Genomic DNA, 18,186 nt, shown 5'->3' with positions numbered 1-18,186 from the left:
AAACCACTTAAGACCCCTGCTGCTTACCTTTGTTTTGTATGCATTCATATTATGTAGTGTAAGGCGTTGGAAACAATAACATACGATTACTCTCTTAGTACCTCTCTTACGCTAATTACCAAGACGCGTGCCTGGCTCACCTGCGAAAAATTCTTTTAATTTGTTCTTTCTCTTCTAAAAGTCAATGTCCTGCGCATTTTCAATTTGTTTTAAATCCAAACATTTTTAGGGTATTTTTTATAAGTAGTCTGCAATTACGTACTTTCAAGATTTCCACATAGAGATATGGGTAACATCATTATATTATGGACGATTAATAGTTTTTAAATATCTAAGTACCTAGTAAGTACTACAGACTAGTACCTACATAGCTACGTTAAATTATTATAGGCACAATGTAACTGTTATGGACCAAGTGATTACTTGTGATATTATTCATAATATCCGCAAACAGTTGCCCCAAGTTATGTTTGCTGTAGTGGATCGATAACACGATCGCGTGTGGTCGGTTCTATTAGTACCTATAACTATTTCTGTAGCTGCCTGAAAGGTCATACGTATTTAAAGCAAATTAAACTATATTCCTTGGCGACAATTATTGTATTATTGGCGTATTATTAATAATAAACTAAACAAAAGGCATAAACTATAATCTACGGTTCAAATTCGAAGTTCTAATTTCGAAACTGCAGATACGAAAGGAAAATATCTCAAGAAAATTCTTACGTATAATAAGTTCGTCCTGGTCACGCCAGTGTGTGACAATACGGTGTGACGGCATAGTCATATTCAAGTAGCTAATTAAATACTCATATAAATTAATACTCACTTACCTAATTGACCATTAAAATAAACTGCAAGGCTTGCACAACACACATTCCTTAGAGCGTGTCAGTTTTCTCTCTGATGTCATAAAAAAATGTTGGCTAAAATTACAAAAACTAGTGTTGACGTTGTACAAGTAAGAAACCAGAAGTACATGTACATGTATAACTATGTATGTTTAGGTAGAGACATTTGAATCTTGTCTGGAAAACAATACTATTGTGCAATGTTGTGGTTTTCATTATGTAGGACTAAATGTAGCTACTTCAAGGTGTATATTTCCAAAGTTTACACGACCTTCGCCTTTCTGCGTGTGACGCGATTTATTGTATCAACAATGGCGTCATCACTGATTAATATATAGGTAGCCCTATTAGTATTAGAAATAGGGATTTCAATTTATTAAAACAATACCGAGAAAAGAATGAAAACTTAATGATTCATGTAATGACCTCGAATTAGTTATAACAAATTGTTAAGTATAAAAGTCAGCGTAGTGCAAGTGCAAGATTCAAGGTTCAGACTTACTCAATTTTGTCATCATTTACCTAATTGGTAACATGTTTTCATCATTACATATGACAGCAAACCGCTGATATTATTAGTCGTGCAAGATCGAGGACATTTAGAAGACATTATGGATAATAGCGACACATGTGTCGATATGATTTTAGTCCACGCGTATCCAATTGGAACCATATCGCAACAATGTGACGTCCAGTGCACATGAGGGCATGATCCGCACGATGCAGTGATTCGGTAAGATGCGTCAGCGTATCGGCAGTTCTGGCAGTGAGCGGCCGCGGTGGCGCTGTCGGCCGGCGCGGGCGGAGGCCGAGACGGCGGCTAGTGTGCCTCCACTCGCGACGCCGAACGCCGCGACGCCAACCAATCTTATCCACGACGCGCCGCAAAAACAAACATTACAATTATCTAAGTGCGATAAAACGATACAACGCGTTATCATCCAGCGATAACTAGCCACAGTGATAACAGATAAATTCCAAAGTGGTCGACGGCTGTGCCTGTGCTGTGTATTATGTAAAAATTAACCCAAAATTTAATCCTGGACTTGCAAATAATGGCTGCGATGGCTGGGCCCCGAAAGTCGAGATCCATTTACGACTACCCTGAACACCTAAATCCGTTCAGGGAGGAGGACAATCACAACAAGATCAGATTCTGGACCATCGGGAGAAAGCTTAACCGATCAAACAGCATCACATTCAAGGATCTTAAAAATTCATGGTGAGTTCCCTAGTTTTATCATAAAAAAGAAATTAGAATCTTTGGTTATACGAGTAGGCATTATAACCTTCAACACAATTTCACTTATTACGTTACTACGTCTGCATTACAGTAGCACTATTGCTTATTTTGTTGTATTAGCAGTCGTGGTATCACAGTAAATGTTTTTCCAATATTTTATTAAACCAGATTAGTAATTCGAATAAAATTATAGAAAACTAGCGGCCCGCCCCAGTTTCGCTCAGTTAAAAATATATTAAATTACACTTAAACCTTTCTGGAATCACTCACACTATATATACGTGAAAACCGCACGAAAATCCGTGCATTGATTTTTGAGTGTATCGCGAACAGACAGAGGACGCGGCCGAGAATTTTGTTTTATAACATGTAAAGGTAAGGATGAGTCATCCATCATAAGTTATTAGATATTGTATGAAGAATTATTATGATTTCTTTTAGAAACTATGGAGTTAGTAATTTAATTAAAACGTTAAAGCGCATTCTTAAATATTGTTAAATTAATATTGCAACATGATTTAATTTCGATTCGGTTTTTTTTTTAAATCATCATCATCATCAAAAATGCATCGGTTAGAAGAATCTTTTATTGACGAGTCAATGAAGGATAAACTTCTTGTTACCTTTTGTTAGGACGTACATATTATGTTATTTTTAGCGTAAATAAGTTAAAAATAAATTAAGAAGATAAAGTATGTCTTAGCGTGATGGATTGGTTGTAGTTTGTAAATCAAATCAACTACAGTTTACCTAATGTATTTGCGAGGATCAGCACGAAAAATTTTAATATAAAATGAATATAGAGATAACAATGAACTAGATTCTCCTATCTTATTTGCTGCAGTCACGCAACTGACTACCTTGCTATAAATCTATGATAAAATATCCCATAACAGACTATTTTCTTTCGTAATTTGCGACTGAGTATTTTTATTCTCATACAATATGTATCAGGGTGACTTTTAATACATTGGGGATATGTGTCTAAGCTCAGTCCATATTATTATTTGCGAATGGTTTTTTCCCAATACATAAGCAACCTTAAAATCGCGAAAAAATATCAGCTGTTATATACAAAATTAAAACTAACTTGTGGAAAAAGTATGGATTAGCTGATTTTTTTTTCGCGATTTTAAGGTTGCTTCCATATGACAAGCTGTTCGATACCATGGACTGAGCATGTAGATAAAATAATGCCAATGTATAAGAAATCACCCTGTATTGTATAGGTATATTATAATATTTAGTTAGACAAATAATTTATAAACATTGAATACCTATTTGAATAAAATGTTATTGTATGTACGAGTATGTATTTTAACCTTATATTTTCCCCGAATCCTGCCAACATTTCTGAAAATATCGGTTTGCACAGCTTTATACCTGCTGGCACGTTAGTAATATTGTCGATAGGCGGCGTCCATAGGCTGCGGTGACCACTTACCATCAGGTGGGCTGCATGCCTGAACATAATTCTTCTCGAAGATGTAATAGATGTTTAATTTTCTCTTATGAGTTGAACTTTTTAAATATAAACAGATAAACATGCGGGTACGTGGTTAAGGTAAATTTAACTGAATAATGCAAGTGTCGTCAGAGGTTTATTTATAGAGTTGTAGTCACACACAAGTGAGTTGACATTTGTTTATTCTCACTGGACGTGATTGACATTACATTATACGGATTTACGTGTTCAAAGTTTCAAATATGAACAGATTCAATAAATTCATTAGCGGATTTAGCTGTATTATGCCATACTTTATATTCAGTGACATAATTATCAGCCCTCAAATTTTGCTTTGTAGTAACGACCTATGGTTTATGATACCTGAGCTTCAGGTATATAAATACCTGAGCCCTTCCTTACTGCAAAATCCATACACAGCCTGAAAGTGTTGTGACACCCGTTGTGTCTTCATAAAGCATGTACGTAACACTGGAATCAGAAGATGCAGAAAAGTTGCTGAAAAATCCAAAGGGAGTGGAATTGCATTTATACCATAGAGAGTACGAAAAATGGCGCCGAAAATTACAGGGATGGAGAGCATATATAAGAAGAAAAAAGCAAGGCAAACAAGGCTATAAATTATTCTATTAGGCTGTATATTATAAATTCAATATAGTATCAGACTGTACAAGATGTCGGGAAAACAAAAGGGAGTGTACTTAAAGCGCACCAAATTTGCGTCGCTTTTTCGAACGTCTTTGTGATTTCGACATTCTATTCAAACAAATGACATCAGATTTTTAAGCGTGGTTAAAATGTCTAGTTAGGATAACTACTTTCTCTTTCGGTTTATTTAATAAAGATGGTGTAAATAAACTGTGTGATGGTGCAAATGTATCTTAAGTGCAATAAGAATAAAATATATCAAAATTATACGTATGTATTACCTACATACTGCCTGCACTGCCTGCATATCAACAATTGACACTTATCTTGAGGACATAATAAAGAACATATGAATGCAAGTAGATACATAATCGGTAACATAGCTTTGATAGTGAATGTCATTTGTTAAATGCAAACAAATGTTTATACTCGTACCTACCTAATTGATCCGTCTACTGAGGTGATAAAGATGATAATTACAAAAATATGACAATCCGCAGATGTAATGTCCTTTCTGGATCATACTATGTACATAGGTATGAGTAAATAAAAAAAATATGTGTGAATTTTTGAGTGATGAAGTTGCTCTAATAAGAGACGAATTATCTTCCAGGTCTTAAATTTATATTTTAGATATTGAAATTTACTTAAAATATAAAAGTTTAATTAAGTTTAAAATTGGAATGGACTTTTTAAATTCAAATAATAATAAAAAACTCTAGATTTTTGTATTATTATCTATGAATTGAACTGTAGTTAAATACAAGCAGATAGGTGTAGGAAGTCGAGTACCTGCATGATTCATCTACAAAACATGCCAAGTGAGAAGATTAGAAAGAACTTTAAATAGGAAATCTGTAATAAATATAAATATAAATAAATATAAATATAAATATATTAGGACAAATCACACAGATTGAGCTAGCTCCAAAGTAAGTTCTAGACTTGTGTTATGGGATACTAACTCAACGATACTATATTTTATAACAAATACATATATAAATAAACATCCAAGACCCGGGCCAATCAGAAAAAGATAATTTTCCATCGTGACCTGACCGGGGATCGAACCCGGGACCTCTCGGTTCAGAGGCAAGCACTTTACCACTGCGCCACCGAGGTCGGTGTAATAAGAATTTGTGCATCGGGAAGGACCAATTTTAAACTCTACAGAATCAAAATCACAGATACAAGAACATTACATAATGTTCTATATATTTTTACGTCAAGAACATTACATAATGTTCTTGACGTAAAAATACATTTAATGTAAATAAAATCTCTCAAGTACAAATTATTCCTCATTCGAGAAGAAGACTTATATCGAGAACAGAACGTATAAGATATGTATAAGATATTATTGTCATTTATGTTCTTCGATTTTGTTCTTCTCGCATTATATAAGATACTGTTGTAATTGAGGCGACTGCAGATCTAAGAATACAGAAAAAATATCTCTGGTCTAAGCTGGAGGTATTAATCATCAATACATATAATAAAACAGTAATTGTCTCTACATTTAATATATGTATTGTCTGTTTGTACACGCTAATCTCGCAACTACTGGACGGATTTGAATGACACTTTTTTGTTGTATTGCTATGAAACCGGTGCAACATATAGGAGGGTATAATATATTTTTTAAACTGTTTTTTTTTTCAGTTTCAGCTGCTCTTAATTATAAGAAATATCGAAATAACGCCTTAGAAAAAGTGATTCAGACTGATAAAAGCATTTTCTATTGAGGTATAAAAATTGAAGATACGGAACATCTGATGGACACAAAAGAGACCAGCTACACAATCCACGCGAACGAAGTCGCGGGCATCAGCTGGTAAATAATGAACTGAAACGTCGTGATCTCTGGATAAATTCCATAATAGCCACGAGGCATCTAGAAACAAGATAGGTAAAAGGGTCGCTCGCTGGCGTAGATGACAGACGACGCAGGATCACGAGTCAAGGAATCCCACAAAGTTGCTCAACGCTCTAAATGGTCCAATGTTAATCAGTACTTATTGAATACAAACGTGTATTCGTATATAATATATGCACATATACTAAAGCTTTACTTGCGAAACAATAGTCATTGGTGATTGATATTTAAGTAAAGAACGTTCAGCGATGCAAAACATAACGGTTTTATCAAAAAGGACCATAAAATTCGTATTGGTAGGTTAGAACTAACTTTTAAATGGGTTTAAAATTGGAGTAGGTACTGACGTTATTTGACGGAATTTTATTATAGACTTATAGAATTTATCTTTTGAATAAAAGTATTTATCTAACGACACGAACGTATGATTAAGTAAATATACTTACTCATTCTCAGTGTTTGTCAGTTCGTCAGAAATACCATATGCATATAAAGAAAGCAAGCATAAATACATATAAGTATATGTGAATATACATATATAAAATGGGAAAGTAACGATAGATAATGACAGGATAAACAAAGCACCCATTGATCTATGACACAAAGAGGTACTCTTATTTTAATATCTTGTTTTGCATTCAGCTCCAACACGTATTGTGTTAACTTTATACTAATTATTGCGCCCGTACAAAGTGCATTTGTGCTAAGAATGACTTAAGAAGATAAAAATATGAATCATTCATTTAGCGAAATTCTAGTAGGCATACATACATATAATTTTACTTTACAGGCAATAAGTAGGTCATGTTGGTGTTAGATTAGTTAGAGCCTCTAGCCTGTTTGTTAGCATGAGGTTGAAGGTCGGAACGTGAAGGTGGATAGTTCAATAATAATGAAGAAAATTATCTTGTTACTATCGGCACAGGAGGTAGTCATCCGACCCTGGGCCTGAGCCCAGAGCCTGTGGAAGAGGGAATGCAGTCAGAGGAGAGAGAGTATAATAGGTCAGCTAAGTGGATAGCTTGAAGTAGGTTGGAGCTGATAACAGTTTAAAAAAAGGAACAAACTAGAATATAAATGGAATGAACAGTGGAAAATGAAGATGTAGTTGCAACGAAGAGGGCATGATAAAATTAATCACTAAAAATACTTGAGATTTCCATTAAAATTAACTAAAGTAAATACGTGCAGTTAGGTTCAAGATCAGGTCATTTCAATCTGATTTATGTCCTATGTTTACATCTTCGACCTCAGCTACTGAAGTCAGCGACTAATATAGCTTTGTTTACGCGCGTTTACATGTTACTGTAATGTCTTCAAAATCTTGAGGACGGTTAATACGTCCACCATTTTACGAGTTTGGCCTCCATCTGCATATTAAATTTCCTTTTTAATGTTATTTGAACCCACTGACAAGACAGTGTTTATAAAAGTATTGAGAGAATTTTATTTTAGAAAACTCACCGTCCGGCATGTATTATACATCATTGATCGTACTTTCCTCAAAAATATCCTATCTCACAGTGAAAACAGTATCGAAATCCATAATCTGTTTTTTTTGTGGTTGTAAGCCTAAAGGAAAGATAAGGATGGTTAGAAACAATAACAGAAACAAAACTAAGTATACCTATAAAACAATACACAAAGCGAGAAATAATGAGACAGATAACCCGAATTAAATAGGTAAAGAAAGAAGCCAATTCCACATTAACAGTAGCTAAAAGGAGTAACAGTTATTCGCAAATGAAGTTCATTGATCTTGCTTGAGTCAATTGGGTTGTGCGAAAACGAATGCAAATTACCAATTTCTCAAGCTTTATGTAGGTAGTAATAAAAAGTGATTAATCAAAGTAGTTATGTAGAACAATATAGGTAGCTAACAAATATACTATCCGACTCATTTTATTGATCATATTATTACTTATTTTACTTAGATATATTTTTTAAATATATTTGGCACTTAAATCTAAACTATTCCTACTTATTAGTGTACGAGTATATTTTGTCTATTAAAATTGCTGGACATTTCGAAAGTAGTTATTTAGTGCTGCCTCTGAAAACCAAGACAATATAGCACTCATGGGAAAATGAAACTAAGATTGACTTAGGTACCTATATTTGTATCTAGAGTAATAAAGTTGGGATATCTTTGTAATTAATGTAAGAAATGAAATTATCTACTTACATAAAAGCATCTTACATAAGTAGATACCTATTTTTATATAAATCATATAAATAGTATGAATGTTCATTAACTGTTTAATGAACATTAAAAATATATGGTGCAAAAACTTGAGATTTCAAAAATTTCAAGCAAATAATAGTATTGGCCAGAGGCAGTAGGCGTTCGTTGGCCGCCGATGTCCGTCACGGAACAATTGCGGTCGCTCAAGTGGAATCAAGTGCACTAAACTTCCATTACTTTTGTCAGTATTGCGCCTACAGCAGACATCCGAGTGACGAGCGTGAGACCTCAACTCTGTATAGTAAAACAAAATTGTTCATATGTCTTGTAATAACTTGTATTTCTTACTTCTACCGACGATTATCGTGCATCTAGAATAAAACAAAGTCGCACTCCGCGTCTATCTCTTTTGAAACTCTCTTCTTTCAAACGATCTTTTGACGCAACGGATTTTGATGTAGTTTTCAATGTTATTTAGACCATTTATATCCAAAGGTTTATACATACTTACATAGGTAAATAAATGAGTCTCGTATAAGTACAGTAATTGTACGTTATTTGTATGTCCTACCATCACTAGTTTAAAATTGTATTTACTTAGCCCGAAAATAAAATAACATTAAAAATCTTGTACCAATCAAATTATTAGTGTATGTTATACAGAAAAAATGTTCTGATTACGTAATTTCTTCTTTTCAGGAGCTTTCGTTCATTCATGAAGAAGGGTAAAAGACAACAGCCACAGGAGAAAGAAAAATCAAACAATCAAGTCAATGGAGACAAGCTGGTTGAATATCGAAATGCATTGCAATGTAAGTTAGGTATTAGAAAAACACTTATGTGTTATGTATATGTTACTGTAAAAGCCCGTAGTGTTTCAGAAAATCTTAGGATTTACCGGCATGGGTTGGTAAACGTAACGATTTATTTAAAAAATACGATTTTTCAGGCTTTTGCCATTAGAATTTAGTATATGCCAGGCCTAGGTTTTGCCACTGACGGCTGGTAAATGTTGGTTTTGGGAATGAGTAATTCTGTATTAATCATTTATTTTTCAGTATGTAGGTATCATAATTATAGAGAGTAATTAATTAACTAAGTAATTAGTCAAATCCTTAGCTATTTGAAATTATTTTTTTTTGTAAACAAGTATTTTTATTTATAAATGTTTTTAACTTTTAAAGGTACAGGGTGTGAATTTGCATTCTTGCCATATTCACACAGCTGATAGTACTAAACAATACCAATTAGTTTAGTTTAATTTGAGACATCCTAGAATAACGCAGGCTGAGTAATCAATAAACTTAAATTTACAGGACACTAAAAAAATAAACCAAATTTTTCGAGTGCATTCAAAAGTCGCAATAGGAATAAATAAAAAGGTATGACTATACCTTACCTTACTATACCTTACCTTTAAACGTAACGTAAAGCTTTGAGTACGAGACAATGCGCCGAACATGATATGACATGTTTTTTTCAACATTTACCGTGCCTTTGATGTAAATCCACAAGTGAATGGTGGTAAAAGTTCGAATTGCAAAATTGTTCGGACTTTTATTATTAACAGTTGGTAAATCTTAGGTTTTACTGGTATATGTTAGGATTTACCGTAGTTCGTGCTTTTACAGTAACATATATAATGAAATCCTTGAAATAATGAAATCCTTGAAATAATAAAATTAGAATAATAGGAACGCTCTAAAGTAAAATACATAAACCGACAACGGCAGCATATTACAATCATTCATGTTCTGGAAAGTTATTTACATAACTAGTCACAACAAATTAGACTATTTTTGAAGAACACAATCAGCTTCATCATCAACCTAAAATGGAAATTTGTATGCACATAACTTATCGCTAATGCTTGGGCAGCTTTTTATCAGTGTGTATCAACAAATTACATAATTACAAAAATTACTTTAACTACTTATGTGATGCACAGGCCTTCCATATAAATGAATAACTAATAAGGAAGGCTAGTGCTTCAAATGGGGAAAATAAATGCCTTCCGGGACATAACTGTGCACATGCTAATTAATATGAGCGTTAAAATGTATGCATTTCAGATTCCTCAAACTCGCTATCGCCACAGAGTCGTAACACGGTGGGTTCGCCGGAGCGCACAGACCGCTATGTGTACGGCGGATCCGTGACGCCTCTCCCGCGCTCCCGCTTCCAGGAGCGCCTGCGCAGCCCTAGCAACTACGAAATTGGCTCGCTTAAGTAGGAAAATGTTATTTTAAAATTAAAAAGTACCTACAACACACACAGATCCGATCCATCAATGTTTCTCAAGGGCAAAAAATCTCACATGAGGAAAAATACGTAGGCTGTTCTTTAAAAATTTATCTTCTGTTAAATAATTTGAGGTTTTATGAGTATGTAATCAATTTATTCCATAGCCGGATTACGATAAGTTTATCAAAACCTTCCACTGCCCGAGTCAACACTTAAACGATAACGAGATAAGAAGTGCAGTGAGGTTAAACGTGAGAATAAAGTCATAAGGTTACTAGGAATGTTCTATGGTATTTAATATGTCACTTGCGCTGCTGGACAATAACAAAACTATGATATCCTGAATATACCTCTACTTGATTTATTATTCTGAAATTTCAATACACCAACATTCACGAGCAAAAAAATAAATTTCCAGTGCTACTCCGCGTATGGCTCGCAGTGAAATATCGGGATCGCGAAACAGCGTAGGGAGTACCAATCCTTTCGACGAAGACGAACCCATTGCGCCGGTGCGCGCGCCTCGGCGCAAAAAGAAACGCGCGGCTCCTCTGCCGCCGGTGGTCAGCGGCGCCGACATCGCCGACGATACCGTAAGATAGTTTCATACGAATTTGAGTATTACGTAATTGATTCCCATTGCTTTGACTATCTTAGTCACTCACTCAAAGAAATAATTCGAAATATATTTTGTGATGACAATTATTCTTTCAGGTGAAAACCGACGCGTCGGAGTTGGAGTCCAGCAGTCTCAATGCATCACAAAATACGGATTTCAATAATACTCGAACTACTGATCTCGAAACACAAATTAGTAGTCTAAATGCGACAAAAGTAAATAACCCCGATGATTCAAAACTGTCAAATATGGAAGATGAAGAGGAAGATTTAAATTGTAACATCGAACTAAAAATCGTTGAAGATAACGACGACGATGTACAAACAAGACGAGATGCAGTTAAAACTGATATTCCTAAGGAAGATTTAGATATGGATAATGTAGTCGAACATAGAAATGACGATAAAGAATTATCTCTCAAAATAGAAGAAAGTTCTACTACTCCAAACACAGTAAAAAGTACTGGATCAGAAGATGACATTTTGGACAAGGTGTCATTCTCTAAGGTAGACATTACAACATATCGAAGAAACTCTAGCGTTAATGATGATGACATTCGTCTACGACGAGGTAACTTAGAAGATTTTCATGCACTTTCAAATAAACGAAGTAAAAGTTTAACAAACACTATGGACGATTCTTATGTAGCGTATGACATAAATTTGAACGAAGACAAGATTAAAGACGCAAACGACAATGATGCCCCGCAAAAGGTGGTTTGTAAAGTATTTGAAGATGCAGGAGCAAAACAAAGTATTGAAACTGTGTCGAGCACAGAAAATGAGTTTATCGAAATCGATAGAGCAACACGTGAACTTGAAAGAGAAATAAGCAAATTAAACTCTGCTTTAGTAGAAGATGATCTGACTTCGGATGTTTCATGTCGTGGGTCAGTTACAGATATGAAACGAATATTTGAGAAAAACCAACCTTCTTCGCCCAACCCAATACCAAAGCCTAGAAGAAGTCACCACGGAGATATCAGTACTTTAGCAATAAACGGTAATAGTTAATTGCTAGAGATTGCACAATTATAAATAAAATTGTTTAACTAGAAATGCGACCGAGTAATTAATTAAGGAATCTTCAAGGTGAAAACTAAAGGCATTAAGCTAATTCATTAGCCCTATTTCAATATTGGCCTTGATTGTAAAAGTGCCTTTCTATGATCATTATTTGTTATGTATATAAGTGGGCATACAGTTTTTAAGCTAGACCAGGAGTTTATCAGAACTGATAGTTTGCCATAAATGGAATTGATGTATCCGCAGCCGACATTGTGCAATAACGTAATTACATAATATTATAAAATGGTGCATTTCCGAAATTAGTTAAGATACAAATTCCTAACAAAAATTGTGATAATTGTTTTTAAAAACAACAAATATAATAAATGATGCTGTTGTAACTATAATACGTAGTTACGGAAACCAAATTTATAAAGGGTATTCTACCCCATTATCACTAGACAATAAGCAAATTAAATAGTACCAATATTATTTATTTCTAGAACATGCAAAACAAGGTAATTTCCAAGCAATATTGGAGTATATGCAAATATGTTCCATTATTTAAAATGACTTTGCTTTTTATTGATATCTTTTGTTTTTATTAATAAACAAACGCTACGGATTATGTATTAATATTTTAATTAAAATGGAGAAAAATATTTTAATATAGTTGTTCATAAACACAATCACATTGTATAACGGTGATTATTGGATCTACTACACTAACACCTTCACGGTTCATCGGTTTGCTTATTTTAAAAATATAACTAAATACTTTAGTTTATTTTGGTATCTGTTCACAGAACTCATGAAACTAAAATATTTATTTTATTTTTATATATAGTGGATACTATTACGTTGCTTTACATGATTATATGCAAAATGTTTTTAGAGATTCTATTATTTAAATATGGGCAATAATATTTATAATTATTAAGTACACCATACACCATTCACACACATAATTAAATAGTTAATTAGTTAAAAATACAAAATTACTGTGTGAATAGACAAGAATTTTGTAAGATTTTATAAATATACCTTGTACTACACAGTTACTGCAATAAAGATATTTGAGTTTGAGTTAAAAATTTACGCGTACTAAATATACAATTAGATATCGTAAAATGTATTCAGACATTTTTGTTTTTTAAAAACTACTAGTACGTTTTACGACTGACCTCTAATCTATAAAAAGAAGCATTTTTATTTAAACTCCAATGGCTTTTCGCATTTCGGTCTACAGCACTTTGAAAGTAAAAGCAATACTTGTTGTGTTACGAACGACGTTTGTTAATATGTACCTATATTTATTAATAAATTATGAGTTATACATTGTTATTATATTGGGTTTAAGTGTTTATAGTGTGTGAGGTCTATTGTCATCGTTGTTTATTTAATAAATATTTATCAACTGTAGTGTAATCTGTCACTTTTTTCACCAGAATATAATATCCTTTATAACCCACTCAATATTATTGTAACAAAATTAACTACAAGCTATTTCAATAAAACAGATTTATTTCAAGATTAAATATAAACTACACAGAAAATGTAAAAATATATCAAATGATAATTTATTATCACATTAAATTTAACTTACAATTTACTAATTCGCTCCTTCTTGTACTTAATGAATCTCGGCAGATTTGACACAACTGTATTCACAAGCACTTTATATTCCTTAGGAAGCCTTTTCTGTTGTCTTGCCTGGAATAAACAATAATATATAAAATTTATTAATTTAATTATATGGCAACCCAGTAAAATCATATGCTCCGGAATCATATGCTACATACATATATCCCATTTGTTTAGTAAAAGTCTACAATTTTGGCATGTCTTATCTGGCTAGATTTAATTTTTCAAAATCACACACAGTGACGCCATGTGCACAAATTAGAAAATAATCAGTACTTATTGTAATTCATTCTCCAATATTTCTATTCCAATGAAGAATAGGAAAAACGAAAACATAGCTACATGATGGCTATAATACCTAATGGTCAACATACCTTATTCCTCAAATTAGGTGTTAACAAATTTAATTTTTCTACCAGTTTGACTTTAGCAGCTAATTGGTCACTTTCGTCCTCTGAATACAAGTCTATTAAAGTATCTATCGCTTCGGCTAATACCCAAACCTCACTCTCTTTTTGTGCTTGATCCAATATGAATTCAGTTATAGTACAGATGACATTGGAGGACACTTCTGTCAGATTGTTCATCAGAAGCAGGGCCAATATGCCAATCATTCTGATGAGGTTAGATCTTATCTCTGGTAATTTACATTCTGTTATTCCCGTCAACATTTTCTGTAATATAGAAAAAAAAAATCAATTCAAAAGAATTCTTCATAGTCGTATTCCTCATGGCTCAGGGTCGTGGTCATTACGTGAAATGAAACACATGTAATGTAGTGGTTTGCCATTGCCTTCTCCATTTCACACATAAGTTAATAATCAACAAGTGTAATAAATGGTCGATGAAAACTACTATACTTGAGTCAGATTGGTATACAAACTCATGTGCATGAGTAAGATTCGAACCTGGGACCATTCGATCCACAGGCGGTGGTCCATTACACCACCACCACTTCTTAAAAATATCTTTCAAAAGAATATCTGGTGAAATTTTTTGCTTCCATAGTAATTGTCCAGGCAGAACAAGGTCACACAATTTTTTAACACTTACTGGAACACCAATGGAACTTTTGTTTTATAAATTAAAATAATAATGTAGAAAAAGATACTGTATTTTTTCTTCAAACTATTTAATGCGACTTAGAAAATGCCAGTTGTTAGAGTACTGGAATAAATATTTTTTTATTACCTCAATATCAGAAAGTGCCATATCACTAAATAAGTTACAGTCAATCAAATTTCCACCCTCAGTCATCTTGATTTTGTCTAGGGCTGCTCTCATCACAGCAGTGGCAGACTCTAGTAAATTTTGGTTATCGGAAGTTTGTTGGAACACCAGTTTTCCAGCCTCCACCCAGATTTTATAAACTCCATTTACACCACCCAAGTTTTCTAAAGGCAAATTAGACAGCATATTGTTTACACAAAGAAGTGCGCGTGTTTGTAATGTGTGTAACCTGAAATTGTAAATTGCAATAAGATCTAACAACTCTTTACAATTATTAGTCCAATGAAAGGCAACCACTGTCATGAGAGTCTATTCAGAGTTTGAATAGCATATGAGAAGTCAAACAATTGTTTATCTATTGTGTCTCGATTTAGCGCAATTAATGGGATAATTGGCTCATAATACATACATTTTATAATACTAATAAGTATAGTTACTTACTTCTTAAAAATCAGTGAAGAACCTTCATACTCCTTGAGTATTAACATAACATTTTGTGCTGGTAACTGAGTCCTGGCCCAAACTTTCTCAAACATATTTAAGGAAACTAAAGCTTCTAACAATTCTGGTGGAAGTTTATCTTCTGCTAAAACAGTTTCATCACCATTTTGACAATCATCACCTTCCATTTCATCTTCACCTGATGAATCAGCCCCATTTATGGAATCATCACCATCTAAAAATTTTACATACTTAATATGGCAATTGAAAATAAATACTTTGTTCTTCCCTCACATATTTTCTATACTGTCTGGGATATAAAAACTAAAAAAATGTTTACAAGATCTTTATGCCATATAAGATAAAAATCAAAGCAGCATTAAGTGTAATAAAAGGACTTTATTTTTTACTAACATTCAAATTATTACTCTATACGAGTGAATATGTACCTGATAACTGGGTATTTTATCGTTGTTGTGGTTATATCTTGTGGTTGTATCTGGTCATAGTGACAGACAATATGGAAAGCATATGATCTATGAATAGTTATAAGTTGTTAAATCTGCATGAAATATCACTTACCTTCACACAAGCAAATGTTAGCAATGATCTCAATAGCACTCTGTTGGGCATCTAGTACATGTCCTACAGATTTCAGTTGACTTTCTAAAACCTGGGCCTCTTTTCCTTTAGGTGAAGTAACTTTGCCTGATTCATTGCTTAACGGCACACTGCTGGACACCTGATTGCAGGCTAATCTGTGGTCCACAGATAAAGTGTTAGCTAGTATTGAAATAATCTCATTCATGACATTCAGAGGTAGTGATGAAATTATACCACCAGAAATATTAATAATTACTCCTGCTGCCAAAGTTTTGATGAATATCACTGAAGGATCAGCTCCTTCTAAAAACAAGAGTAGCTCTAGCTGTTTTTCAGAATTGCTTTTGATCTTCTGCATAGCATGTGGGTTGTCTTCTAAAGCTACAAACAGGCATTGTAAAACAGCTGTAACTATATCAGGACCAAATGTGGACAAGTCTAAATATCTAGGAAATATATTGAATATTCTTGACTGGCCAAGATATTTGACAGCTAAATCTGAAAATGAAATAAAAATTGCTTAATGTTACTAGATCTTACATGTAACAAAAAAAGGTTGAACGAGATAGCGAAACCTATATAGGTCTCATTTCATTTTATATGATATAAAAATTGGTACACAATTTTACCTGAACTTTCACATAAATTAAGCAACAAGTTGGTGCATTGTATAAATGTGTCCACATCTTCATCTTTAGTTTTTGAACTAGATTCAGGAGTCCATGTCTCGGCATGCTGCAAAATATATTTCAAAAATGTAATTGGTATTTAATAAAACAGAATTATGAATATTATGTTTGGTGCTGTGAAATTAATATCACGTCAAAAAATAACAATAACTTACTTCATGAAAATAGCATATGAGTGGTGTCATAACATCTTGTTCCATCATTGAGTCACAGACTTCCATTTTCAGAGTAGACATGTTCCTCAAAGAACCAGCAGCAGCGTTTCTAATAGAACTAACTGGGTCTAGTAGTAATGGAGCGGCAATCTTGACAATACCTCGATCAATAATATGATTTATGTTTTCCACTGACTCAATCAACATTGCAAAAGTTTGTAAGCCACAATACTTTTCTTCAACATTTGATGCCTGCAAAGATAACAAAAGATTAAAGAAATTTAATTGGAATTCGCAACATAGAAGAAAAAATGGTGTTGATGAGCTTAAAATCTTAATTTTAATCCCTAACCTGTAATTGATCCATCACAGTATGGATAACATTTTCTTTAGAATCAACTGTTGTTTCGTCATCATTTGAATTCTCAGTTGCGACATGCTTCTTGGTCCTAGCTGTTTTGGTTTTCCTAACTTTCCCCATTTTAAAAATTTATGAACTTCTACAGAGCAGTATAACCTCTCCGGACTCACCAACAATTTCTCATTCATCGTTAGTGTCGCAACACTATAGTCCACCATCGATACTCTATCGATAGCTATGTAAAAGCAATGGCACAGATTATATAATACCCGAGTAGCAATGGTATCGATGGATTTATCAATAGTGTCGATACTATCGATAGCTTCTTTACCGCAAATACTATCTACACGCAATAGTATCTATTGGCTTTGTAGATCTGAATGCCTCAATTAATTAAAGTTCCTTTATATTAAATCATTTTATTTCTCTTCTATTTCTATCAGCTACATTTTAACGTCTTACAAATTCAAACCATTTTTCACAACAACAATGTCACTCTATGAGATAACCATAAACAATATAATATAATAGAATATAACCTTTAAATGTGGTGGCTGTCCACTAACTTACTTATACTCAACAGTATCGAAGCTCAATATCGAATGCACTATGCCAATAACAATCGATACTTTGTTGTTACAATAGTATCGATAGTATTGCAATATATTGAGATACTATAGTACCAAATTAAGCTATCGATAGCTCGCCAACACTATTCAGCATTCTCACTTTTTTTTAAAGTGTCATTTCTTCACCGTTCGCCAAAACGATGATTTTGCCAACGTCAACGTTGAGATTGGCACGATATATAGGTACCCATCCATGTATTCTCACTTGGCAGGCTTCTTTTTTTTTTTCATTTTATGTCTCCATCGTTCGCCAAAACGATGATTTGCCAACGTCAAGGTTGAGATTGACACGGAAT

At 33.4% G+C, this 18,186-nt stretch overlaps 2 protein-coding genes across 4 annotated transcripts; one reads left to right on the top strand and one right to left on the bottom strand.

Annotated features, from left to right (window-relative positions):
• The first annotated feature begins 1,631 nt into the window (after positions 1 to 1,631).
• LOC128680843 (uncharacterized protein) lies at positions 1,632 to 13,560 on the top strand. 3 transcript variants are annotated; one of them, XM_053764289.1, is made up of 5 exons: positions 1,632 to 2,073; positions 8,968 to 9,080; positions 10,341 to 10,497; positions 10,931 to 11,105; positions 11,227 to 13,560. In XM_053764289.1, the coding sequence occupies exons 1-5, from the start codon at positions 1,907 to 1,909 to the stop codon at positions 12,142 to 12,144; spliced, it is 1,530 nt and encodes a 509-aa protein (XP_053620264.1). In that variant the 5' UTR covers positions 1,632 to 1,906; the 3' UTR covers positions 12,145 to 13,560. The 3 variants fall into 3 exon arrangements, with proteins under 3 accessions (XP_053620264.1, XP_053620283.1, XP_053620274.1); XM_053764308.1 differs by lacking the exon at positions 1,632 to 2,073 and adding an exon at positions 2,416 to 2,469; XM_053764299.2 differs by lacking the exon at positions 1,632 to 2,073 and adding an exon at positions 5,918 to 6,041.
• Positions 8,183 to 17,437, bottom strand: LOC128680833 (uncharacterized protein). The gene is made up of 9 exons (XM_053764277.1): positions 17,253 to 17,437; positions 16,901 to 17,152; positions 16,686 to 16,791; positions 16,036 to 16,554; positions 15,454 to 15,688; positions 14,974 to 15,241; positions 14,157 to 14,456; positions 13,745 to 13,851; positions 8,183 to 8,562 (listed from the first exon to the last, which is right to left on the bottom strand). Exons 1-9 carry the CDS (start codon positions 17,379 to 17,381, stop codon positions 8,523 to 8,525), a joined length of 1,956 nt encoding a protein of 651 aa, XP_053620252.1. The 5' UTR covers positions 17,382 to 17,437; the 3' UTR covers positions 8,183 to 8,522.
• Between the last annotated feature and the right edge of the window lie 749 nt (positions 17,438 to 18,186).

Source organism: Plodia interpunctella, chromosome 2 (assembly GCF_027563975.2).
Source record: "Plodia interpunctella isolate USDA-ARS_2022_Savannah chromosome 2, ilPloInte3.2, whole genome shotgun sequence".
Classification (NCBI taxonomy): Eukaryota; Metazoa; Arthropoda; class Insecta; order Lepidoptera; family Pyralidae; genus Plodia; species Plodia interpunctella.
This window is presented reverse-complemented; position numbering and strand designations above follow the sequence as displayed.

What these genes read in the sequence shown, in the direction of transcription:
- LOC128680843 (XM_053764289.1), top strand. Translation starts at nt 1,907, where the DNA reads ATGGCTGCGATGGCTGGGCCCCGAAAGTCGAGATCCATTTACGACTAC. An exon ending in TACGAAATTGGCTCGCTTAA is followed by an intron (nt 10,498 to 10,930) that starts GTAGGAAAATGT and finishes ATAAATTTCCAG; the next exon opens with TGCTACTCCGCGTATGGCTC. An exon ending in CCGACATCGCCGACGATACC is followed by an intron (nt 11,106 to 11,226) that starts GTAAGATAGTTT and finishes TTATTCTTTCAG; the next exon opens with GTGAAAACCGACGCGTCGGA.
- LOC128680833 (XM_053764277.1), bottom strand. Translation starts at nt 17,381, where the DNA reads ATGGGGAAAGTTAGGAAAACCAAAACAGCTAGGACCAAGAAGCATGTC. An exon ending in CACCTAATTTGAGGAATAAG is followed by an intron (nt 13,852 to 14,156) that starts GTATGTTGACCA and finishes TGTTTATTCCAG; the next exon opens with GCAAGACAACAGAAAAGGCT. An exon ending in AAGGAGCGAATTAGTAAATT is followed by an intron (nt 8,563 to 13,744) that starts GTAAGTTAAATT and finishes TTTACTATACAG; the next exon opens with AGTTGAGGTCTCACGCTCGT.